At 37.0% G+C, this 27178-nt stretch overlaps 1 protein-coding gene across 1 annotated transcript in view; it reads right to left on the bottom strand.

The window, feature by feature from the left end:
* CCDC148 (coiled-coil domain containing 148) overlaps positions 1–27178 on the bottom strand; it is a gene marked incomplete at its 3' end in the record, with an annotated part of 222046 nt that overhangs the window by 90934 nt on the left and 103934 nt on the right. Inside the window, 1 exon segment of the mRNA XM_084243207.1 lies at positions 26901–27107. Within this exon segment, the coding sequence (XP_084099333.1) occupies positions 26901–27107 (207 nt within the window).

Here is a 27178-nt window from a genome sequence, read left to right on the forward strand (position 1 = left end):
TCTATTTTTATTTTACTGAAATCAAATGAAATGGTGACTATTGACTATATTACTTAGGGTAAAACTATCATTTAAACAATATGCCTTAAAACCAACCTTACTAGGCCTCCCCGGTGGCTCAGCGGTTGAGCGCTGGGTTGCGAAGCTGCCCGCAGCCTCTGCAGCACCAGTTCGATCCCCGGCTGCTCCCTGGCCACCGGAGGAGGGTCCCATATGGCGCGCAGATCTCTCCTGCTGCGCCTACTGCTCCCCTCAGCAGTGTATTTCATCGGTCTGCCTATTCTGCTCCCCACTCTGGCTCTGGTGAATTCTCTCATCCTCCCGCGCTTCTGACTGTACCCAGTACTTGTATAAATAAATAAATAAATCTTAAAAAAAATTAAAAAAACAAAAAAACAACAACCTTACTAATTTCATCACAAAAGTAAATTGCTCTTCTCCATTTTCCCTAGACATTTTAGGTTGGAAATTTCAGACACCTTATATTCTCTTTTCCCCTGTACGGTAAATTAATTTATATTACTCATTCTTTGTTTTATTTGGTCTTTTTTTCTGCCATTCATTCTCATTCTGTCCAAATTCAAACGGCTAGATTGATATATCACAGTTACTATTAGAACCAATTGTAAGTTAGCTCTGAGAAGACATGAAAACTATCTGATAAGCTTAAATAACAGCATTCTTAGAGGTTTCATAAGATTTATAGTGAGAATTTCTGAGGAAAACAGAAAAATAATAGTTCAACTTCAGACTTAACAATGATCATGGAACAACCTCAGGGACATGCAAAGCATGTGCCAGAGAGAGAGACAATATATGTCCCTAAATGCAAGTTGGTCTCCTTGATGGAGAAGACTTTGATAACTCCTTTTACATGTCTGGCTTATGGAAGATGATGTATAGTTCTTTACTAAGAATAAATTATGAGTACAAGTCAAAAAGAAAAAGAGCCCAACTACTGCCAATTCGTTGGTAATTCTCATTTGTGACATTTTTCCAAAGAAGAGGAGACTATAAATGCCTTAACTATACATCATGTATGAAAGTCTCCCCAGGAAGGATGGACTCAGACCTGATGAAGCTGCAGAAGTCCTGCCCTGATGAGTAAGATAGACAGCACTGTGATGGAATAGATATAAGATGCTTCTGCAGAGGACAGGGTAGCTGCATGCAACTCTGATAAGTGGAATTTATTTTTATGGAAAATCCAGTCAATGTTCAAGGAAAGCCAGCCTAGAATCAATCACACCAGTACCCAGTCTTACTCATTCATTAGGAAATAAAGAAACAATGAAATTCAGAATAAATCTGTTGGACCTTTAAAGCTTTTCTAAGAAATTGAAACTTGCAAAACAAAGGAGGTGGATTATTTTTTTTTTCTTCAAATTAAAGATCATGACTTTGGAAGAGAAGAAAATTGTTGGTTCTCAACAAAGGATCAAAGAAAAGATTTACCTTCTGCACCACAAATTATGACTCTAGACTGGCAAACTGTCAGATGAGCTTTTTTAAAAAAATCAGGAAGAAAATTTTGGGAAAAGCCATATAGACCTGATATAAAAGATGTCAAGATAAAAGATGAAAATGGGTAAAAATGATACATATGCTGATAATAGGCATTATACATCTGAACACTGAAGGAGGTATTTGATGATTATCAGTAGTTAATAACAATATATCCCCAAAGTCCACAGATTCTTCAACCTATGACTACAAATGAAATCACATTAGCATTTGTGTACAAATTTTACTGCTTCCTCATCTTCACCACCTCCCAAGGGAGCTTAACCCACTGTAATGTTTCCCCAAATGATTAATAGGAATTAACAAAGGATATAGTGATAAGTACATGTCTGACGGGCATTTGTCTGTATGTCAGACCTTGGAGAAAGATCTTACTCTCCTTATGTGCCATCTCCTGGTATGTAAAACCACCAAACTCTAAGGGTATTAACAAGCTCTGCATTGCCACTAGTCATCCTCTGACATGAGGATTCTGAGTTCCTTGCATAAATAATACATGCTTATTATTAATATCTGTTTCCAAGGACTAAGACTCTGGACTGTGATGCCATCATTGACTCTCATGCATTTGTTTCAGGCACCTGAATATGATTTCATCTATCCCTTGAAAAAGATGATAAGTTCCTTGTGCAGATTCCAACCTCAGAAACTGATATTCAGGGATGGATGTAGTGTGTTCTCTGCTCTGGACCTAACGATGTTGGCCTTCATGGATTATAGTTATCTTAGAAGATATGGCCTCCTGCTAGAATTCTTGGTCTTTCATTGGACTTTAAGGTTTTATTGAAATATTCCTAGATGTCATTAGCCTCTGGACACAAATGAAGTCCCCTACTCTAGGCATGTCTATTCAACACAAGTAGTCCATGGACCAGCAGAAGCTTGTTAAGAAAACATAATCTTAGACTCCACCCCAGAATGTGTAGTTTAAGGAGCTCTCCAGGTGATTAATAGTTACATGAAGGCATGAAAAAATAATATTATAAACTATATTGCTAAGTGTTACCATTTTAGAAAATTACATCATTGACAGCAATACTGCTCATGGGTTTGAGTCATACATACACATATCTGTATCCATCCGCATTACAGACATCACAGCCCCTGTGGGTCTACATAAATGGGCACATCATGTCTCCTGGTGGTATCATGCCCAAACATCTGCACATCATGGTACACATTACTTTACACTCATAGGGTATTGTATTGACTTTATTTTAAAGTTATGTGTGTAGGTTGTTTGTAGTTTTTATGGATTTCATTTTGGGAGATGTTATAGATTACTTGTTACAAACAGGCGATACTGGATCTGGGAGCCTGTCAAGAACTTTTACCATCATGTGAAGTTATTCATGAATTTTGAGTAGGGAAATAATATGATATTTTGTTTCCAGTGGATTATTAAGGCGACTGATTGGGAGGTAGATTTAGGGTCACCAGGCTGATTTGGAGGAACCAATGTGAAAGACATTTATTGCAAACTGAGTCTGAGGAGAGGCCATGGATCCAAAGAAAGTTCAGAAAGAGAGGACTCTCAAAAGCAAGGATGAGAGGATTTAAAGAAGAAAGCAGCAAGAATGGATTCAACCAGGGTCAAATGAATTTATACAAATTATACAAATTAGTAGTTTGGTGGCCACAAATGCTTGAGCAGCTTGGCACTAATAAGGCTAACTCACTTTGCTTTGGCATGAGTACTAGAGGAAAAGGAACATGACAGGGGAGAAAGAAGAAGAAATGCTCCTTTGCTTTTCTCTTTGAAAAGAGAAAAGCAGCATTTTTCCTTTTATTCCTACATCCCCACAAGTTAGCTTGTAATCTTCAGGAAAAAGCATTGCTAAGGAAGTGCGGAATGAATTTTGGTCCCAAATCAAATGCCAAATACATCATTTCTGGCAAGCCAATATTCTGTGACTCAATGTCCTTATCTGTGGCTTAGGAATAATAACTTTTCCTCTCTCATAAGACAGTTTTGATGACAGGAAAAATATCTGTCAAAGTATTTTTGAAAAATTAAGGAAGATAATGAAATTGTGATTGTCATATTGTTTAGATTTAGGCAGTGGATGAGGATTCCATTCAGAGCTTTTGCATGCACAAATGGGAGCCATGCCATTCACGTCTAGGTAATAATTAGGTTTCTTCTCTCAAAAAGAGACAGAATTTTTTATGTTAATACTTCTCTATGGCTTTATGCTAGGGAATTTATCTGAACAAAGGGGCTAACAGTCCTATGGCTTTCGGGAGTCTCTTTTTTTCCCTCAAATCCCTGTCAATCTAGTTTGATAATCAAAGTATATTCTTTGGAGACCTTTGGTGACAGCTGGAAGTCAGAGTTGCAGTTGGTTATATTTATTCAAAGTATTTTGTAAAAGATTCTTGATGGGGAAATTTTATTTTATTTTTTTTTTAATAATAAATTTTATTGTTATATTCCCCATACAATTGCAGCCCCCCCATTCTGACCCCAATCCCTCCCCTCCCGCCCCCGCCCCCCGATGGGGAAATTTTAAATTGAAAAAAATCTCTGGGGAAATTATTATTACTTTAGAAAATTTAAGTAGTCACCATGACTCTGAAAAGGTACATGTGCTTTTCTGGCAATGGAAGTTCCAGACAGAATCACCATATACTTGTCAGCACCCAAAGAAATTTATGGCCTCAGAATCTATTTACTTTAAAATAAAATAATTACTATTATGTCCAGAAATTCCTGCCAACCATTTTTTTTTTTAGAAAACAATGCTTAATTTCTAGCCCCCACAAAAGAAATTTATTTAGTCAAATAAAAGGATTAACATGTAAACACACAATGTTGTAAATTACTTAAATGGCTTGTTTTTAAGAGTCTTATCAGGTCAGGATAAGGCATTAGACCTTTCTGAGGCTTGCATTCAAAATTGCCTCATACCACTGAGCCAACTTTAAGATTGAGCTAGATGAGCTGAAACCACTTAGACACACAAAAGGGCATTTCCGTGATCACTGATGAGGACTTTTCCCCAGCCATTTGAAATATTGTGAATTAAGTGGGCAACCATATGGCCATTTATGTACAGATTGTCAGAGTGCTAGCACAGTCTTTGAAAGGCTTCTTAGGTCAGACAAAGCCACATATTTCAAATGTCATACATTTGTTCTAGAATATGTATGCTTTTTAAATATAACAAATGGAAATATGATCCTTCATCAGTTTATAAATACAAATTCTAACTGTCAAGGTAATAATAGAAATCAACTCAAAGATACAAATCCCCCAGAGACACAAACATTGCATTTTGCATGTGAATCATAGAATTTTAGAGCTGGAGCCATTTAGTCCAACTCTCTTCTTTGACAGATAAAGAAATTGAAGCCTGGTAATATTAAGTGATTTGTTCGAGTTCATGCAACTCTTTAGTACTGTGCAAGAACTAAAATTCAAGAAATTTTCTTAGACTTCTTAATTTCTTAATTGTTTTTAAGAAGCAAAAATTGTTAGGATTAGTTACAACAGACACCTTAAGTCCAATTATAGTTTGCAAATTAATATTGCAAATGTGTTGAGACTATATTATTTTTATTTATTTATTATTTTTTTTAATAGAGGCATGTTTTATTTATTTGTTTGTTTGTTTGTTTTGTTTATACATGCACCGGGTACAGTCAGAAGCGCGGGAGGGCGAGAGAATTCACCAGAGCGGGGAGCAGAGCAGGCAGAAGGACCAAAGTACACTGCTGAGGGGAGCAGCGGGCAGCAGGAGAGGTCTGCGTGCCATGTGGGACCCTCTTCCGGTGGCCGGAGAGCAGCCGGGGATCAAACCAGCGCCGCAGAGGCTGTGGGCAGCTTCGCAACCCAGCGCTCAACCGCTGCGCCACCGGGGAGGCCCGAGACTATATTATTTTTGAGGAATATTCCTAAGGTTACTGCAAGTTGTGTTGCAGGATGTATGCAGAGCACAACTCAAGAGGGTGCCACCATTTGTAGAGATTAAAGTTGGCCAGCACACAATCTGAATAACTGTTCACAACAGGGTTGATACAAAAAGGCCTTCTGAGGATTTAGGGAGCAACTCTAAAGCACACAAATTTATTATATGTAAATTATATTTCAATAAAGCAATAACACAAACACACACACACACACACACACCCCACATACCTTTCCAGATTTCGGCCAGCTACTTTTGGCCAAAGAGATGTAAGCATAAGTCTACTATGAGGGGCTTTCATCAAAGCAAGTGTATTATTGTAAGAAGAGATACTCAGTTGTAATGAAACTTTTACCTTTAGAGTTTCTTTATTTTTTTGCCTTTCTATCCTGCTTAGGAGCTCTAATACACCATTGAATAGAAGAGTTGATAAGAACCATTGTTGTCTTGAATTCATGATATTAAAGAGAAAGCTTTCAAATTAAGGATGTTCTTCTCTACTCCTAGTGTGCTAGAAGAATATGTATATAGATGTATATATATTATTATTACTAAATACCTTTTCTATTTCTGTACTTATCCTATTTTCTATGCATCCTCTTTATTTTATATTCTTTGCTTTATTCTGGATTAGCTTCTTTTGCCTTGCCTTCTTGGTTAACAAGGAAAAGTCTTCCCTTTTTTTTATAATGATGACCATTCTCAATTAAAAAAAGTTCATATCTACCAAGAAATATTCCAAATTAGGCTAATATTTTGTCATAAATGAAGAGAATAATGGTTGACCTCAATGTACCATTACCACTTTTATCTCTGACTCACAAATAAGAAAAATAATAACATTTATGAAATGTTTACTAAATGCCAGCAATTATGCCATATAACTTACATGCATAGCCTTGCTTTTATAAATAACATTTTTTTTAAAAAAACTAAGATTATGAGAAAATAATGAATCAACTGAGGATTTCCTTTTGGGGATTTGGATAGCTACTCAAAATCACCAGGTCTTTTTTGAAAAACTGGGAGATGAGCATTAGGGTATTTGCCAATTGGAGGAAAAAGAGAAATGCTTTGGAAAGATCTTGACAAAAACATAGGTTATAGAGAGCTGAACCAGTAAAAACCTGCTTGAGCTGGAAGAACAAAAACAAAATACATCAGAAATGCTGCAAGAATCATCAGAGGCAATCTGTAAAACAACTGTCTTTACTATGTTAATAGAAATAAAAAAAGTTGAGCTTAAAATCTTAAGCAAGGAATTAGAAACTGAAGAATGACATGTTGAACTTGAAAAAGATCAAATAATTGTATAATTGAAAACTATAACACAAAGCTATAATACTTAAAACTAAAATAACCAAATTTAGTAGTACGTTTAGCAGACAATTAGAAATAACTAGAGAAAGACTTGATAACCCAGAAGGCAAGGCAGAAGAAATTATCCAGAATAAAGCAAAAAGTACAAAGAGGATACACAGAAAAAAGGGTAAGTACAGAAACAGAAAAGGTATTTAATAATAATATATTTACATCTACATTCATATTCTTGTAGCACACTAGGAATAGAGAAGAATGTCCTTAATTTGAAAGCTTGCTCTTTAAGATCATGAATAAGACAACAATGGTCTTATCTAAACTTCTATTCAATAGTGTATTGGAAGCTCTAAGCAGTGCAGTAAGGCAAAAAAAATAAATAAAAGATATAAGTTTTGGAAAGGAAGAAGCAAAATTATCATACACAGATAATATTCTCTCTGTAGGTAACATAATATAGACATACATTATTAGAATTGATAACAATATATTAATATTAGTATATCATAGTTGTTATAGTCAACATAAATTATATACTTATGTTCTAGCAATAAACATTCAATATTATTTTTTGAAAGTTATTTTACATCATTACAAATACCAAGTATTTAGATATATGTTTAGCAAAAACGTTTAGATTCTCTGCAAAGAAATGATTAATACTTTATGCATAATTAAAATTAAAGGCGACTTAAGTAAATTAAAATATTCACCCTGTTCCCTATTTTATAAGGCTCTCCATTCTTGTCAAATTTGTCTATACAGTCATTGCAATTTTAAACAACACTCAATAGGAATTCTCTTTTAGAACTTGGCAAACTTTTAAAATGCAAATGGCAATGCAAAGGTCTAAGACTTACAAAGACATTTGAGAACAAGGAGGTAAGAAGACATACACTGTAATAAATCAACATTTATTTATAAAGCAGTCATAACGAAGGCATGAGATTATTGACCCACAGTTACTTATAGACAAACAGAATAGAGGATTCAGAAATAAACCCCCGCAACTTTAAAACAATTAATTTATCTTATAGTGAAACTGTAAAGCAGAGGGGGAAAGGTGCTTATAATAAAGGGTGCTGAAACTACTGTGTACCCTTGCAATAAAATATAAAATTGTACCCTTAGGCCATGCCAGTAGGGAAAAAAACCACAATTACAGGTACATCATAGACCTAAGTATCAGAGGCAAAATAATAAAGCCTTCAAAAGGTTTAAAAGAAAACATCCTTATGACTTTGTGGGTAGGAAAATAATTTTTATACTAAATACAGAAGCACTAAAAGAGAAAGAGTGAAAAATTCATTACTTAAAAATTAAAAAAATTTTCTGAATGGAAAAGTACTACTGAGTGAAAATGAGAGATGGAGTGGAGAAATATCTGAAACACATATAGCCCACAAAGAGCTTATGCCCAAATTATTTAATGAACAAGTACAAACTGATAAGATAAAGATAACCCTGCAGAAAAAAATGGACCAAAGATTTGAATAGGAATTTCACAAAAAAGAAATCCAAACAGCCATTAGACATGCTAACAAGTCCTCAATGAATAAAAATCAAAGGAATGAAGTGTACAAACATGCTGGTATAACTGTACATTGGTACAAATCATTGGGATAAAGGGTGTTACTACCTTTCAAGTTGTAAATGCACATATCCTATGACTTAACAATCTACTCATGTACAGATCCTACAGGTATGTGGGTACCAGGGGACATGTATATGAAATTCATAACAATATTGTTCCTACATCTCTAGCATGAGAATAACCCAAATGTCTATCAATAGCAAAATGGATAAACTGTGATACACAAGAGTCAAATACAACAATAACACATTAAGAAAAAGATGCCACAACACAATACAGTACAATATTTTTCCAATCACAAAGGCTGAAACACAACAAAACTAACACAATGTTCAGAAGTGTATACCTAATGGTAAAATCATGACAAAAATTTTATTACAACACTGAGGAGAAGGGTCTGAGCATAGGGTAGAGTTATAACAAGTGGCTGAGAAAAGGGTAAAGCCTGAGGGAGAAAGTGCTAGTAGAAGCTGAAAGAAAAGAACTAAAAGAAATACATGACTGGCTGGGATGAGGTAGAAATTTGAGGATGGAACAAAGAAGGGTTATGTGGTGGGGAGTAGACCTGGGGGCCACATGTTAGATGCAGATATGGAGGTGGAGGTGAGACACAGAGGGAAGGGACTAAGGCATGGCAGCAGGCTGCAAAGGGCATAAGTTGCACAGAAACACCCCAGGGAAGAAGGGAGGCCAGTATCAGGGCATGCTCTGTAAGGGAGTGCAGGTTGTCATTAGATGTGAGCATTTCCTACCATTATCTCTAGCCAAGTGAAAACAGCAAAAACTATTTAATTGCAAAAACCTCTGAATGGGTCTTCCAGCCTCTTCCCTTGCCCCTTTAATCTAGTCTCAAACCAGTAATCAAAAGGATCCTGTTAAACTCCTTAAGCCGGATCATGTCGTTCTGTACTCACTCCAACCATACTCTTCTAATTCTCTTCCTTAAGTACAATAGGCAGGGCTTTTGCCCTTGTTGCTCCCTTTTATAAGAGTGCATTTCCCTTAAAAACATAGCTTGCTCTTGCCTCCTTTTCAAGTTTGTATTTTTTTCTTAATAAAGATTTCCATAGACAGGCTACTTAAATTTTCAATCCCACCCCCATCCCCTACTTTGTATTCTTTTCTTGGCGTAATAGTTTTTCCTCAGGAAACCTTCATACACTGTGGGTGAGAATGTTCATTGGCCCAGCCCCTTTTGAAAACAGTATGAAATATTAAAAACATTAAATATTTAAAAATATTAAATATCAAAATAGTAAAAATAGATCTACCTTATGATGCAGGAGTTCCACTTCTAGATAGCTATCCAAAGAACAAAAAAAACCCCACAGATTCAAAATATGCACTCCTATGTTCACTGCAGCACTACTTACAATAGCCAAACTATGGAAATTACCTAGGTTCCTCAAAACAGATGAGTGGATTGGGAAGATGTGGTATATACACACGGTGGAATACTCCTCAGCTAGCAAAAAGATAAACTCTTGCCATCTGCAACCACACAGATGGAAATGGAGGGGATTATACTAAGAAAAGTAAGTCAGAAGGAGAAAGACAAATACCAGATGGTATCACTTATATGTGGACTATAAAGAAACAGAACAAAGTTTCAGGAAAAAAACAGATCAATAACAAGTCCTACAAATCTGATTTTAGACTTGCGAATACTAGAAAGGGGAGGGGAAAGTGGAAAGTAAATGGGGAGGGACATCTGGACTAAGGTGGAGGATATGAGTGCTTTGATGGTGGGTGTGGTGTGGCAAAATACACCTGAAGGGTGTGATTCTATAGCTCTAAATCATATAGTGTTACAAACCAATGTTACATAAATTAAAAAAAAATTTCTCACTAGTATTTATCACTCCCTTGTTATTATACATTATACTTATCTTGTAGGTCATCCATCTTCCATTAGAATGTAAGTTCCATGAAGATTGGGATTAACAGACATTTTTCATGTTTGATTCCCTAGTACTTAGAAGAAAGCCAGCATATACTTCACATTCCCTAAATATCTGTCAATGAATGGATAGATGGATGAATATATGAATGAATGAAACTAATCATCTCCTAATGAAAGCTAGAAATCTCTATGTCTTTGGCTCCTTTTTCTCCATTACCTAGTTTTCTCCATTTAGCATTTTAAATATCCCTTTCTATCCATTTGTATTACCATGTCTCTGGTTCAGACCACTGTCATCATTCACCCACACTCTTCCAATGGAACCCTGACTTCCCTCACCTCCTGGAATCCTGACTCCATAAAGATCCATTCTCTTCTCTTCCCCACCCAGTGATCAAACTGATATTAAAATGTCAGTCTCCTACTAAAAGCTTTCAATGGTTCCTCAAAACATAAAAACTAAAACTGCATCTTAGATCTTACATCTACCTACCTCTCTCGTGCTCCTCTCTTAACTCTTTGACCCAGAATTTGTGAAGGAATACCAATGTGCTTTTAACGTGTTGTTTCTGATCTGTAGGAGCTGGTACATCCATCCTCATGTCTGAAATGTTCTCCTACGACTCATTTTACCAAGCTAACAAACACCATCCTTTAGGATTTAATTCAAATGGATTCTTCTCCCAGATGTTATTACTGCTATCCCCTCCTGTAGGCTATGTATTCCCCTTTGTGCCCCATAATTTTCATACATCTTTCTCCTGAGACACTTAACATATTCCATAGTAACTATACATTCATATGCCTGTCTCTTCTAGTGGAATCTGAGATCCTTGAGGGCATCTTACTCATTCCTGTATGCCTAGTGCCCATCACAATACCTGGCACAAGACAGGTGCTCAAAAAATATTTATCAAATGAACAAATGAAAGAGCTATGCTATATCTAAAGAAAAATAATTTTTGAATAGTAGCTAAGTAAATTACTAACAAGCAACTTGTGTGACTTTCAAATACTCAGGCATCTGACATATGTCTTTTACAAATTCCATCTTTTGTGAAAGTAAAGAAATAGGCACAGAGCCCAGAAAAATCACTTTTAACATGTCTCTTATGGTCCTTTCATGCCCAGAAATTTGATTCTCTTTATTATAAATGCCTCAGGCACCAACAGATCATTTTTGTCATTTTTTGTTCAGACTTACCCCTTCACTGGTCTGCCTCTCTCACCCACAAAAAATAACTTTCAGCAAGCCACCATATGTAACCAAATGTAACATTTGTTTTAATGAGAGAATATAGGAGAAACTCAACACACATTATTTTAGACATTTACAAAATGGGAATTTTTTTTTTCAAGCAGTCTGCAGTGAAAATACTCCAATGAGATTTCAGTGGGTTAGAGTCAGCCTGGGGTAAGGAGTGTCAAGTGGTCAATGTATTCAAATAGTCAGATCAGTCAAATGCCACAGTAGGTAGAAATGGACTTAAAGATGAAAAACGATATAAGAATTATATAAAATAAAATATTTAAATAAAAAAATTGAAAATAAAGAAAATAAATAAATACCATAGGTATCAAAGCAGAGATTAACTTTAGTAATGAATATATTTAATTTCTCCCTTATTTTGCAGAGTTCTATAAATAATACCACACATTGAAAATTTGACCTCTTCTGTCCATTTGTAACCTGTCAATCCTAAATTTGATATTCTTTTCATAAAAGATTTCCAGTGCCATCTGGAGCTAAGAGCATGAAATCAGGACTTGAATCTTTCTTTCTACCCAATTATCCCCACACTCACCACCTAAAGTTTTCCCAATCAAACAATGCCAGGGTAAAAGGACAACCTACAAAAAAGCAGCTAGACCTGCCCTCTGAGTTGAAGAAAAATATATATAGAAACCAGAATGAGCTCTGGTGTTAAAAAAATTGCAGGGATTGCCTCAAACAGACTTAGATGAATTAACACAATGAGCAGATTTTAAGATGCAATTTTTTTTTAAACTGTGGAGAACATTAAAGTCAGATGTTAACAATTTGAAACACAAGTATGTTATCAAAGAACATAAATAGGTATACTAGATTGTTTCTATAGTAATTAAAAAATAAAGTCAATTTCAACAAATACAATGTATTCATGGTTATATAAAATTAATACTAGTCTTAATGACTACCTACTATGCATTAGAACTAGAGTTAGGCACTGGTGATATAAAGATGAATAAACAATAGAAACTTCCTTTAATATGTTTTTATAAATATGTACAAATACATATGTCATATACATACAAACAAACATTGCCATCAGGTGTAATAAATGTGATACGGGAGATGAGTGTAGGCAGAACAATGTGGAAGGGAAGAGCATATTTATCTATTGAATTGCAAGTGAAAATCAGATCTATGGGCAATATGGAACCACATACACACACATAAAACATATATACACACACACATATACACACACACCCCCCAATACAGATGATGTAAAAGGAGCCAATAATCTCATACTTATCTACACACTAGCTTATGGTGCCTGAAAGTACTAATATACAGCAGTTTTGAAAGTACCTACAAAAACAGAAATCAGACTGGTTTTAACCTATCAGTTTTAAATGAAGTCTCATTTATTCCACAAATATTTGATGACCACATAGCAAGGACAGGTAGAGGGGGATGGAAGGAAGAAGAGTAGATGGAATTGGCAGATGCAGTGGCATGTGCCTGCTGTCTGAGCTATTGGGGAGACTGAGTAAGCAGGACTCTTGAGCCCAGAGTTTCTAGGCTACCATATAGTGCACTATGTTGATGGATTGTCTGCACTAAATCCATCATCAATGGAGTGACCTCTATGGAAGAGTAGATGGCACCAATGGGAAATGAGTAAAGCTAAGGGTTATAGTTACCACTTAATCTTTTTTCCCTGAAATTTTCCTGAAAAAAAAAATTATAGACTCAGTCCTCCAAAAGAACTGTGTGGCTCCAAGTGTTCTTGTTCTTACAGATAGTAGCCATTGAGAACATCTGGGAGAAGGCCTGAAGCAGAGAGAGTCTCAGGAAGGCAGGTACTCCACTAAGTCCCTTGTTCATAATACATAGCCATAGAGTCTGCTAGGTGTCGCTCTTATTTATTCTCTTCTTTTATGGAAATGACCTTCGAGTTTTGGCTGGTGATCAACCACCTGAAATAGACTACATTGTTCAGTTTGAGAGCAGGCATGACAGGTATGAGTAAGTACTGGTTCCTGGGAGGTTTGGTGGAACTGGAGCATGCAATTTTTGGTAAATAAAACTTAAAGGGCAGTGGTGTGGCCTTCTCCTTTCCTTCTTCCTGCTGGTTGTGGAAGTCCCTCCTTCCCCAGTTTGTGGTTTTTTGCAAGATCATATAAATGAAATCATATCATATGTTGCCTTTGTGTCTGACTTTTTTTTACTTAGCATAATACCATTAAGATTTTTCCCTATTGTGCTGGAAGGGATTATGCTCAGTGAAATAAGCCAGAAGGAAAAAGGAAATATAGGATGGTTTCACTTAGAGGAGGAATATAGGGGAACCAAATAAGGGATTAGGAAAAAATACAAACAATAACAAATAAATAAACAATTAGTAGGCAACTATAGATCAGTGACATTCTGCAAGGAAGGGGGAAGCAGAGGGATCAAAACAGAGGAGGAAGAGCACAAGGGACTATGGTGATGATTCATGGGTGAATTGGTGGTGGGAACTTTATGGGGACTACACCTGAGAGGAGAAAGCATACATTGCACAAAAATGAACAATGATGTGATATTTATATATATATATGTAAATATTAAATGAAAAATATTTAAAATATATTTCTCAATATGGTGGCATATGTCAGTGTTCATTGCAATAGTCACTGCATGAAAGTACCATTGTTTGTTCATCCTGTTTCCAGCTGAGGTCACTTGAGTTACTTCCAGTTTTATAAATTAATTAGAAACTAAATTGCTATACATATTCACTTACAGGTTTCTGTGTGAACACAGATTTTTATTTCATTTCATTTTATCCTAAACATCTAAGACTAAGACTTCTGGATCACCTGGTAAGTTTAAGTTTAATAGTATCAGGAAATACATAAATATATCACTCTGCAATCCCACCAGCACTGTATAAGAATTCAAGTTATTCCTCAACCTGGTCAATACTGGGCACAATTTTTTTTTATTTTAAACTTTCTATTATGTGTGTATTAATAATTCCATTGTGGTTTTAATTTGCACTTCTCTAATGACTAGTGACGTTGAGCATCATTTTATGTTTGGCATATATCTTCTTTGATGCAATGACTTTATATATTCCGCTTTTTTAAAAAATTTATTTATTTATTTTAAGATTTATTTTTATTTATTTATTTATACAAGCACTGGGTACAGTCAGAAGCGCAGGAGGGTGAGAGAATTCACCAGAGCCAGAGCGGGGAGCAGAGCAGGCAGAAGGACCGAAGTACACTGCTGAGGGGAGCAGGGGGTGGCAGGAGAGGTCTGCGCGCCATGTGGGACCCTCTTCCAGTGGCTGGGGAGGAACTGGGGATAGAACTGGCGCTGCAGAGGCTGAGGGCAGCTTGGCAACCCGGCACTCAACCGCTGCGCCACCAGGGAGGCCCTATATTCCGCTTTTTAAAATTAGGTTGTTTCCTATTACATTTTGAGAATTCTTTATAAATTCTGATACAACTCCTTCATAATTTATGTAGTTTGCAAATATTTCTTCCTAGTGGATGACTTGTCTTTCTATTTTCTTCACTGTGTCTTTCTTAATTCTTAGAAAGTCCAACTAATTCATCTTATATCTTTTAGGGATAAGTGTATTTGGTGTCGTGTTTAAGATATCTTTGCCCAACCCAAGGATATAAAGATTTCTTCTATGTTGTCTCCCCTGTGTTTTGTTGTTTTCAGTTAGATCAATGATCCATTTTTAATTAATTTTTATATAGGGCAGGAGGTATGTATCAAGGTTCATTTGTTTTTCCAACTGGATAGTCAATGGTTCCCCCATCACTTGCTCATAAGACTAACTTTTATCCACTGAATTGACTTTCTATCTTGGTTGAAAATCAACTGACCATAAATATATGTCTCTTTCCAGGCCCTCCATTCTTTTCTGTAAGACCCACTTAAAAAATTTTAGTAGCAAACATAGAGCTTCCATATAATCCAGCAATTCCACTCCTAGGTATTTACCCAAAGGACACAGAAACATCAATTCCAAAGAGCACCTGCACCCCTATGTTTATAGCAGCACTGTTTACAATAGCTAAGCTTTGGAAACAACCCAAATGCCCAAAAATAGATGACCAGATCAAGAAGATGTGGTACATATACACCATGGAATATTACTCAGCATTCAAAAAAGATAAACACATGCAATGGATGGCACTGGAAGGGATCATGCTCAGCGAAATAAGCCAGAAAGAAAAAGAAAAATACCGGATGGTCTCACTCATAGCAGGAATCTAGAAAACTTAAATAAGGGACCAGGAAAAAGAATAACTATAAGAAAGTAAAAATCAAAATCAACAAACAACTATGAGCCAGAGATACTCTATGGGGGATGGGGAGCAGGGAGGAGAGGGATTGGGGTCAAAATAAGGGGGTTACAATTGTATGGGGAATACAAAAATAAAATTTATAATTAAAAAAATTTAGTAGCTATATATTTTTAACAGAAATTTTAAAAATATTACTTTCCTAACTCTAACTTGTAGCTTCCTCTCTTAAGTTACCTAGTTCTTGAGATTATGGTTTCCTGAAGTTTTATTGCATAAAGTTCTGTAAAATCCAAACATCTATATGCCATACCAAGTATCTTCATTTGCAGCTCAACATCTTGTAAAATGTTGTTATAACTTGCTACTGAAATATAAGACTCTCATTATAAAAAACATGAAAAAGTATAGCCTCTTTAAGACTTTATGAAACAGATCCCAATATAGACAAATACACTTTTAAAAACTAGGATATTTTAAGAGTAGGGGTTCTTTGAATATTTTCCTTGGAACTGATACATAATTCCATCAAGTCCCCAAACGCTGTGGAATTTCAATTAGCTACCTGCCAAGAGCCACAGATAGCATAATATAGCTGTATGGAAGAAATACCATCTGCTTCTGTGACCAAAAATCACTCTAATATCAATGCTTACGGTTCCTGATAGCTCTCTTGATTCTGCTAATATTATCCATGGTTAGCCACATAGAACTTCTCTGTGAATGTCCACAGCTTCAGAAACTAAAGGGAAGTCAGTAATGCAAGAATTCACTGATACACTGATTATGTTGATGGTGTATAGCACAGTTGACCACACTAAGACATTCATGAACAAATGCCTTGAATGGGCAAAACTACTGAATCCTTGCCAGTTCCTGTAAACTAAATCTCCAGGCTTTTCCAGTTGTGATGTTTCTTTTTTTTTTTTTTCTGATCAAAGTAGCCTATAATACGATTATCATTAATGACCAAGAAAAAATCTGCTATCTCCTATTACCAAGGGAAAAAGCCCCTGAGATGATAACAAAAATATATATAGAAGTACATTACAGCTGTGAACATTGATAGATTGTTACCATGTGCAGAAAGTGCTTTCCCTGCATCTAGTCACTCAGATCATGTACCTGATAAGTAAGCTTTCAGTGGTACCCTCTCCCTTAAGGTCCTATGTGGCTATAAGATCAATTCCAGCTTGAGCCAAGAGAGATGGGTAATTACTGGTTCTGGCTCCTGTTCATCTTTACCTGCAGTCAGTAAGCAGGCAAGTTACAATAGCATAGCAGGACCCAGACATCATCTGTATTGAGTTACTAGGTGCACACAACAAAATCCACCATAATTAGTTTAAGAAGATAAGTTATTAAATACAGGTTTCTAGAAAAGTTGCAGGTTTTAGAAAAGGGTTGGAGAATCAAGTTCTAGACTAACCTAGCATTGCATCTCACAGATGCAATGGTCTGGTAATGATAACCATTACCAGAGCTGGTCTGGTAATGATAACACTCTGCTTCTGGCAAAATTGGAACTTGCTCTTACTCCCCACTGAACCCAGGAAATGCTTCCTTTGTCCTTTGCTTATAATCACACAAGCAAAATGGTTCTCCATGCCATGTCTGTCTCTTCACATAACTTCTTCATATATGCTATTATGTTTCTCTTTGCCTTTCATTTCAGTAGTTAGATTATCATTTGCCTGTCTTTGTCTTTATCCATCTAGGAGTTCCTATACTTCTTGAAAATATAGAATTGATGTCTTTTGTCAAATTTGGTAATCTCTTGGATGCTATTTCTTCAATAATATCACTATCTCATTCCTTCTTTCTTTTTCCTGGGATTTTAATTACATATATATTAAACTGTTTACTATGTTCCATATAATTCTAATGCTTTCTATTCTGATTTTCATTTTTACTTTCTCTTTATGTGCTTCAGTTTTCAAATATTCTATTGACCTCTTTTATTAAGTCTAGTCTGCTGTAAAGCTGATACAATGAGTTCCTTATTTCAGGTGTTATATATTCCATTTCTATATAATGTCCAGTTGATTCATCTTTAATTCTAACACCCTCCAAAATATTCATATTTTCATCCTCAATTTTTCTTCCATTTGCTTTAATACATTAATCATAATTATTTTTAAAGTACAATAGCCATACCAATTCTGAGTCTGTTTTAGTTCATAATTATCTATTAGTTGCTTTTTCCTGTTTCTTTTATTGCTTAGTAATTTTATTGTGTGCTGAAAGTTTTGAAGGATGTAGCATCCAGGTTTTAGATTATATCTTTTTTTCTTCTAGAAAGTGTTGGGTCTTTAGTCTGGAAGGCAGTTAAATTGCCAGAGAGTCTCCTGAATCATGCTGATGCTTTATTTTTACTTTTGTAAAGGTAGGTCTATTTCAAAAAGTTTTGTCCATAATCCCAGAGTGCAGGTCTCACCTTTAAGGCATGACCTTTCTGGAGTGGAGTGTCAGCTGAATATCTTGTGTTCACTAGTATTTCTCCACTTTGGGCAACAACACAAATATTTTACCTACACTTCTCCAAAATGTGTGACCTCTGAAAGCACCAGTTAGTTCTCAGCCTTCCAGTGGCTGTTTGTTGGCCTTTTGATGTCTCCCTCTGTGTATTCAGATTTTGCAAGTTGGCATAGTATCCATGGGATATTTTCATATACGTTTTGGATCCTGTTTCCTTCACTTACCAACATTATCATTCTCTGTTGGCTTATATATCTCTTCACCTCATATTGAAAAATGACCTCAGGAAGAAATTCAGAGTAAATATAAAAGCAGCTCCAAAGCTTTTCTTATTTCAAGGATCTTATTCATGTACTGGTTGTCCAATGCATGCACACTGGATTAATTTTTTTTCAGTTTTTATATTTGTTCAGCATAATTTCAGCTATTAATTATTTCTGTAAATGGAATACAAGAGACTGTCTATTTTGAACTAAAGTACCACTCACCATCTGATTTGTGAAAGCTAAGTCTATTCTCAAACAGCTGAAATCTGTGGAGAAGGGAGATTATTGAAGGAGCCGTTATTATAGGGAACTTTCAAAATGTGGAAGGAGTGTTCAAATGATATTTATACAACAAAGTTTCTTCTACCTAACCATTATCTGATTTCCCCAACTACTATGGCTTCTTGATTAGGCCACATAATCAGAGATGGGTCAAGAAGCAAAAAGTAAGATGAAATGAAGATGAATACTATGTGGTCAGTAACTTTCACACCTGAAATACACTACCATTATTTTAGGTAACCAGATTTTATTTTAAAAATCACATTTGACATCTAAGCATTGACAAAACTTAAACTATACTTCTTAATGATTTTATATTGTACATATTTGTTATTACAGCAATTTCCTCATAAACAAGGTAGGAAGAAGGTATTGAAAATAAAGATGTATCAGGAGGTCTTGAGAAGAAGCTGAGAGAAGTAATGCCTAAGGATTATATATTTCACATCAACAAAAGTTACTGAGCACCTACTATGTTCAAATCAGTGAAAAATCTATTTTAATGGGGGAGGTGAGATGAAAGGGACTTGGAAGGAGTAAATACTATAAGATGAGTAAAATGGGGTTTCTGCTTGCAGTTCTACTGGGGACATGAATTTTTCATCATACCAGAATTATTGGCAAGTCAGAGTTATGTATGAGGAATGAGAGAACTAAGGATGAATTGAATCTAGCCAGGGACTCAAGGAGTCTTTCTGTAGCAGACATTTGGGTGGAATCTTGAAGATGAGTAAGACAAAGGAAGATATGAGAGGCAATCCAGGCAAAGTCAACAATAGCAATAACAAAGGCACAGAGTCAGGCAGCAAAATGTTGTGCAATGCTATATAGGAGAGATGACATGTGTTATAAGGAATTCAATATTCTAAACTGTAAAGTGCGAGGTAGAGTGCATCAAGGAAGGAGGCTGGAAAGGATGCTGGGGTCCATGATACTTAAGAGCTGGAAAGCCAAGCTAAGAAGTTCAGCTGTTATTATAAGCAAAGGGATTTCACTTGGGAGGGTGTCATTGGGAAATGGAGTAATCCAAATTGCATTTTAGATAGAGCTTTCTGTCTTCTGATTAGGGGACAGATTTCAGGAGGGCAGGATGTGAAACTCAGTCACAAGAGAGCTGCTGCAGTAGTGCAGAAATAACGAACAGGGCCCAATGAAAGAAAGAAAGGGCTAGGTAGTCAAGAAATAAAAATATCTGAAGTTGATAAATGGTTATATGTGAGAAAGATGGGAGAGAAAAGAAAAGTTTCAAGAAAGAAGAACAAATTTACTACTTGGAAATTGTAATTTGGAAAATTTGGAAAAACAAATTTTTATTCTGGATACCTAGTTTGAGGCAACTGTAGACCTCTAAGTTGATATAACCAGTATATAACTGGATAAATGAGGTTTAAAAGAGAACTGTTCTGAGATGGAAAAAAGATTTAAGGCGGGGTGGGAAGCCAATGATCTAGAGAGAGAAGAGCTAAGAGTAAGGATACAGGGTTTCATGAGAAGCCAAGTAGGAATCACTGTAAGATGTGGCAAAGTGAACATCACAGAAGCTGGATGAATGAAGAATGTCAGAGCTCGTAGCCAACAATGAGAAATGAGCAGAGAGATACTGTAGGTACATGATGGAAAATCATTGATTGGATTAGATTATAAAGAGATCACTGGTTTGATGACATTGGAAGAGGAGATAATTTTGGTAGACTGGAGGTCAGAAGTCCTAGAGAAAGTAATACTGATTATTCTTTCAAAAGCGTTAATTTCAAATGAAAGAGTAGAGATTGGGTCTGACCAGAAGTTAGAGGATGACTTAAAGTCAAGATTAGATTTGATTTGGATAAGAAAAATCCAAGCATGTCTATAGGTTGGGTGAGATACCCACAGAGGACAATCAGTAGAAGCAAGTTTCTGAAGTGGTTGGATACACAGGAGTCAAACATTAGGGGAAGAACTGGACTTGAACATGCAGAAGGCATTAGTTCTGCATTGGGAGGAAGGGCGGGGGGACTAGCTGGAGACTGAAAGACATGTGTGGTGGGGGAGGCAGAAATTAGGGGTCAATTTCACACCTCCATAACTTCATTTTAATTGGGAAAGTTGGAGGTGTGTTCTCTCGTGGGAGATAGGGGCCGGAGATGGAGGGAAGGTGTACAACATTAGGTATGAATCTTGAAAGGACTGGTGACTCTTTGAAACAGTCATAAGAAAAATGGGAAGGATTGGTGAACTAAGGACAACATTAAGACCTCTTGTGTGCCATTGAGAGTATTGATGAAGCCGATTTTTTTCCTAGAAGCACTTGGCCACCAAGCATGGACACATAAAAGTCAACTGTGAGGCAGATGTGGGAACAAGATTTCTTTTTTTTTAAATTTTTTTTTTAAAGAGGCATATATTATTTATTTATTTGTTTGTTTGTTTGTTTGTTTGTACATGCACTGGGTACAGTCAGAAGCGCAGGAGGGTGAGAGAATTCAACAGAGCCAGAGCGGGGAGCAGAGCAGGCAGAAGGACCGAAGTACACTGCTGAGGGGAGCAGCGGGCGGCAGGAGAGGTCTGCGCGCCATGTGGGACCCTCCTCTGGTGGCCCGGGAGCAGCCGGGGATCGAACCGGCACCGCAGAGGCCACGGGCAGCTTCGCAGCTTCGCAACCCAGCACTCAACCGCTGCGCCACTGGAGAGGCCCGGGAACAAGATTTCTAATCATGCCATGGATAGCTGCGAATGTTGAGAAATCCAATGTACAGCTAACAGAGGTTGGATACTAGGTAAGGGCTGGTAGTCTGAGAAAAACTGGGGGATCAAAGAGTAGGTTTTGTGAGAGCAGGAAAAGAAGAAGAACTCTACTCTTTACTTTCATATCATCTTTCTGTTGAGAGGCATAAATGCCTGTGATTGCTACAGCAACTGTCATTGAAAGAGAGAGAAAGGGAGAGAGAGAAAACTCATTATTTCAAAATTCTTTTAATAGTTTTCCTAAAAGACATGAATCATCTAAATCATCCCCCAAAAGCCCTTTTAAATTCCAACACTGAGAACAAAATTATGGTTAAATGTTTAATTAATGTTTATTATAGCCAGCATGTTAGCTTTAGAAAAGTCAAATTTATGATACAATGAAGTAATATTTTTCAAATTCTATGGGTCTATTTTATAGCACATTGGGGTCCACGATATAATAAATATCTTCTATTATTTTGCAAGATTCTCTTATGCAAAGCTGTGTAGGACCTAGATAATAGTGAATCACAAGTCAAATGAGCTGGCATGAACCTTAGGCAAGTCACTTTATCTTTTAGGACTACAGTTTTCAGACTTGTAAAATAAAGGAAAGGGATAAATCTCCAAGTCTCCTTCCAGGTTAAAGTAAAAAAACAACATGAGCATAACTTAATCTTTTATATTACTATTTATATTATTACAGAATTGATAGGTTTGCCCCCTTTTCTTTTAGGGCATTTATTTATTTATTTATTTATTTGTTTGCTTGTTTATTTATTTATTTATTCATTCATTCATTCATTCATTTATTTATTTATTCAAGCGCTGGGGTACAGGCCAGAGGTGTGGGGGCGTGAGAGAATTCACCAGAGACAGAGCGGGGAGCAGAAGAGGCAGAAGGACCGAAGTACACTGCTGAGGGGAGCAGCATACGAGGCAGGAGAGGTCCGCCCCGTTATGTGGGAATCTCCCTGGCCAGCCAGGAATCAAACCAGCACTGCAGAGGCTGCAGACAGCCTCACAGCGCTGCGCTCAAACTGTTGCACCACCAGGGAGGTTTTTAGGGCATTTTTGATCGCAGCTCTAATGTATTGAGCTTTAGTCCTTGATCAGGAACACAAACTCCAATGATAACACCATCTTTAAAGGAAAGAGAATCCATTTTACCATAATTGTTGTTCCAACTTCTCCATTCTCTGCCCACATTTACTCATTGAAGGCTCATCTCTAAATGTTCACAACTATGTGATCTGCATCTGATGGGCATGCCTCCTTTGGAGACACCATATTATGTTGCCTCTACGAACAGAGACCCTAACTTCAGTGGGTGGGTGCTAGGCAGCAACCTCAGCGTATCTTCATTTTTAACTGAAGATACTATCAGAAAAGGTCTATGAGGCCTCTTATTAGAATGCCTAAGATGTAAAGTATGCGGAATACACTGAACAGCATGATGAGTAGGAAATAATCAAAGCACAGCATTACGCCTATCCCTCATTTAGATGTCTCTCTTGTCACTAGATGAAAACTAAATAGAATCCATGACTCATGCTTGGGTTACAGAGGATTCTTTGGTCACTTTAGGTCAGAAAATACAGTTTTGATTCAAAATTAAATTGACCAATTCCACAAGATTAATTAACTCTTCCATCTTTATCCAGGAGATGCCATCTCCTTTCATTCCCTAGATGCTTAATCTATCAGAGTTCACAGGTGGGGGAAGAGGACAGGTTGGGGAGAGGACAGAGTTCTCATTAGAGTGGTGCCCATCACTGTCCTAAACAAACCTGGCTGACTCCTGCCCTCCTGCCAGCTTTGTTGCCTTGATTGCCAGCTGGGCTGTTCCTGAAAATATTCCTCTGATGTGGGTCATGTATATTTTTCTTGGGTAACTATTTTTCCTCCACCTATCAGGTTCCTATTTATTATTGTTCCACCCATTGTTTTTTTAGTATTTTTTTGATGGGGGGAGGGGGCCTTAACCTCTGACAGGAGTCAAACTGGACAGACTACCTTGAGCAGGATGCCTCCAAAAATGATCCCACAACATTAGCTAGTTATTTCTTAAGTAGGACACATAAAATGTTGATAACAATATTTCATTATGACTTTTCAGCTTCCATTTAAGATGCATAAAGATGCAAAGGATGTCACTCCCGCTTTAACCACAAGAAAAAATTGAAGAGCCTACACCACCAGAACTTTTCTTAAACCCCTCAGAAAGTAGATATTACAGGGCAAGAAACTAATTGAAGAGCCTACACCACCAGAACTTTTCTTAAACCCCTCAGAAAGTAGATATTACAGGGCAAGAAACTAACCTGGAATATGGAGATTCCTCTAAAAATTAAAAATAGAAACTCCAGATGATCCAGGTATCCCATTTCTGTGTATATATGCAAAGAATATGAAAACACCAACTTGAAGTGGTGTCTGCCTCCCCATGCTCATTGCAGCACTATTTACAATAGGCAAAACTTAGAAATGGCCTAAGTGTCCAGTGAGGAGTGGACAAAGAAAATGTGGTTACATGGACCTCCCTGGTGGTGCAAGGGTTAAAGTCTCAGTGCTATTAAGATCTTGCCAGCCACTGCAGCCTGAGTTCTAGCCCTGGTCAGGGAGCTGACCCACATGGCGCAGCTGACCTCTCCTGACTCGCCCACTGCTCCCCTCAGCAGTGTGTTTCAGTGGATCTGCCTGTTCTGCTCCCCACTCAGTCCCTGGTGAATCCTCTCACCCCTCCCACCCCCCACACCTCTGACCTACACCCCAGTTCTTGTATGGATAAATAAAGAAAATAAATCTTAAATAAAAGGAAAATGTGGTATGTATACATACACAATGGTATAGTATTCAGCTATACAAATAAAATGAAATCTTACCATTTGCAACAATATGAAATAATTCAGATGGAGAATTATACATATGATTTCATTCATGTGTGGTGATAAAGAAACAAAACCAAAAAAAAAAAATGAACTAAATGAAATAAAGTGGTTATTTGTTAAGCCAGAAAGAAAAAGAAAAATACCGGATGGTCTCACTCATAGCAGGAATCTAGAAAACTTAAATAAGGGACCCAAAAAAATGAATAACTATAAGAAAGTGAAAATCAAAATCAACAAAAAACTATGAACCAGAGACACTTTTTGGGGGGTGGGGGGTGGGAGGGGAGGGATTGGGGTCAGAATGGGGGGGTTGCAATTGTATGGGGAATATAAAAATAAAATTTATTATTTAAAAAAAAAATAAAGTGGTTATTTGTGATTAGTCAAAGGGGAGTGGTTACTCAAAGGGGAAAGGAGAGGAGCTGGGAAAATTGGATAAAGGGGCAATTCGGCAGTGGTGGATAGAACTAGACTTTTGTGGTAAACAATATAATATTTTATAACAATATTCAATATGTATTTTTTAAAAGACACACAGCTGCAAGCAGGGAAGCACTGTGAGAACTGGCCTCCATGACGCTGAACACCTAAGGAAAACAAGGTCACCAAAGAAGTAGGTAACAAGATTGCACCTGAAACTCTGCGATGACCCTATAGTTAAATTTTAACAATTTGTTATTATGGGAAAATGTGAGTATAGAAGCAGTGGTAGTTATAAACACCGGGAATTTATACTCCCGCACACGTTTTTCTCCACGAGCCTGAGAGAATGCTCCTGATTACGATTGGAGTCAGGGTAGAGGAGAGGAGGAAACCACTTATGGTGTTCAGGTCTGCAAAACAGGAACAAAGAGCTATAGAAAAATATTTGTTGGGGTCAGGGACACAGGGAGAGCAGCAAGCCCACCAGGGCACAAGTGCAGACCCATTCCATACCAGACCCACTTTACTGCATGTATGTTTACTTCAGTGCAATACAACAAAAGGAAAGTACCACTGTCTAGCTCCGGAGTTAATGATAATGTGAATAAAATAATATAAACTGATAGTAGGAGTATCTAAGGACTGGCCTTGGCCCCTGCCCTGTGTGTTTCTTCTATCACCTGTAGAAGGACAGGAAACATTCATTAGCTATAGCACATGGTAGATCAGGTTGATGCAGCTTCTCTTCCTTTCAGGTTCTAAGCTTATAAAGCTAAGTAAATAAATTATAAGAAATTACTTATAAGCTAAGTAAATAACTTTTTTTTTTAAAAAAAGAAAAGATGCAAGGTGGGGCCTCCCTGGTGGCTCAGGGATTAAAAACAGTGCTATGAAGCTATTGACAGCCACTGTAGCACAAGTTCGATTCTGACCCACATGGAGCAGACCTCTCCTGTCTCGCCTGCTGCTCCCTGCTGCTCCCCTCAGCAGTGTATTTCAGTGGATCTGCCTTTTCTGCTCCCCACTCTGTCTCTGGTGAATCCTCTCACCCCCTGCACCTCTGGCTTGCACCCCAGCTCTTGTATGCATAAATGAAAAATAAATCTTCAAAAAATAAAATAAAATAATAAAATAAAAAATAAAAAAAGATCCAGGGCAGAGATTTTTCTTCTAGTGTTTTCAAATAGAAACATTTGTTTTATATGCTATTAATTGCTATGCTGTAACATTTACCGGGTTTTTCTTTTTTCTATCAAGAGCAAAAATTTCTTGTTGCACCATCCTCCTCCTACCATATCATTTATCAACGAGTCACAATTTATGCACTTCACTGTATATATGATGTACATTGATATGATTTGTTTTTAATGGTGCTGCCAACACTTGCAGGAGGCCATATCCACATGAGGTCACCAGGACTCCTGCACTTGTACCTGGTCTGGGGAATGCATTTATTCCCAACAGATTCATTCCTGCTTTCAGTTCTCAACTGAGGCAGCTGCTCTGTATTTCCTTATCACTGTGAGACACCAGTCCTCAATCCTCCAACTGCTGGGGTTCCCCACTATCTCTCCAAACCATTCAAGAGTAATCTCACTGGGTCTGAGGAAGAGAAAAACCCCACCCACTCACTCTTTCACTTGACTGAAGGCTCACACACAGCCCATCAACTCTCCTTAACATATCTCTTTACAACTTCCTTTAACTCGACCTTTATTTACATCATGTTAATGAGAGCTCCAAGAGTCTCTGAACCAGCATCAGACATTTACTTTCTAATTACACTCTGCATTTTCATCCAGCACCTGTCTCTGGTACATGGTATTTATGGCTGGTATTGGGTAGGGATCAGTCAGAACTTCAATATTAATATCCTGTTATGATAATTTTAAGTTGAATAAATGGAATAATTGATTGCTAACTATTCTGACCTAAAAGAATTTTAATTTCACGTGCTTCAAACTAATAATTTTTTCAAGGCAGACTTTTTAGAGAAACTGAACTTTAGATTGGGTTTGAACAAAAGGAAAAAATGTAAATTCTTAAATGAATGCCCAGTCAACTACTGGAAAACCTTCTATGACTTACTTTGGCTTTCAGGTCAGCACACAATTCCTGTTGCTTTTTCCTGTCCTTTGCCAATGCGCTCTCCATTTCATGAGCTGCACAGGCCTCGGCAAGCGTCAGCACAGCCTTCTGTATAAAGTCTTTCCTATTCTTATTCCAACTCGATATCAGGATCCTCCGCTGTTCCTTAGCGAAATGATATTGGTCACAGTATTTCTCATGTTTGACCTGAAAAGATAACAGATGATAAAAAACTTATTTTGAAAGCAAGCCTATGTATTATGTCATTGTCTCAAAAA

The sequence above is a fragment of the Talpa europaea genome (genome assembly GCF_964194135.1).
Source record: "Talpa europaea genome assembly, chromosome: 1".
NCBI lineage: Eukaryota > Metazoa > Chordata > Mammalia > Eulipotyphla > Talpidae > Talpa > Talpa europaea.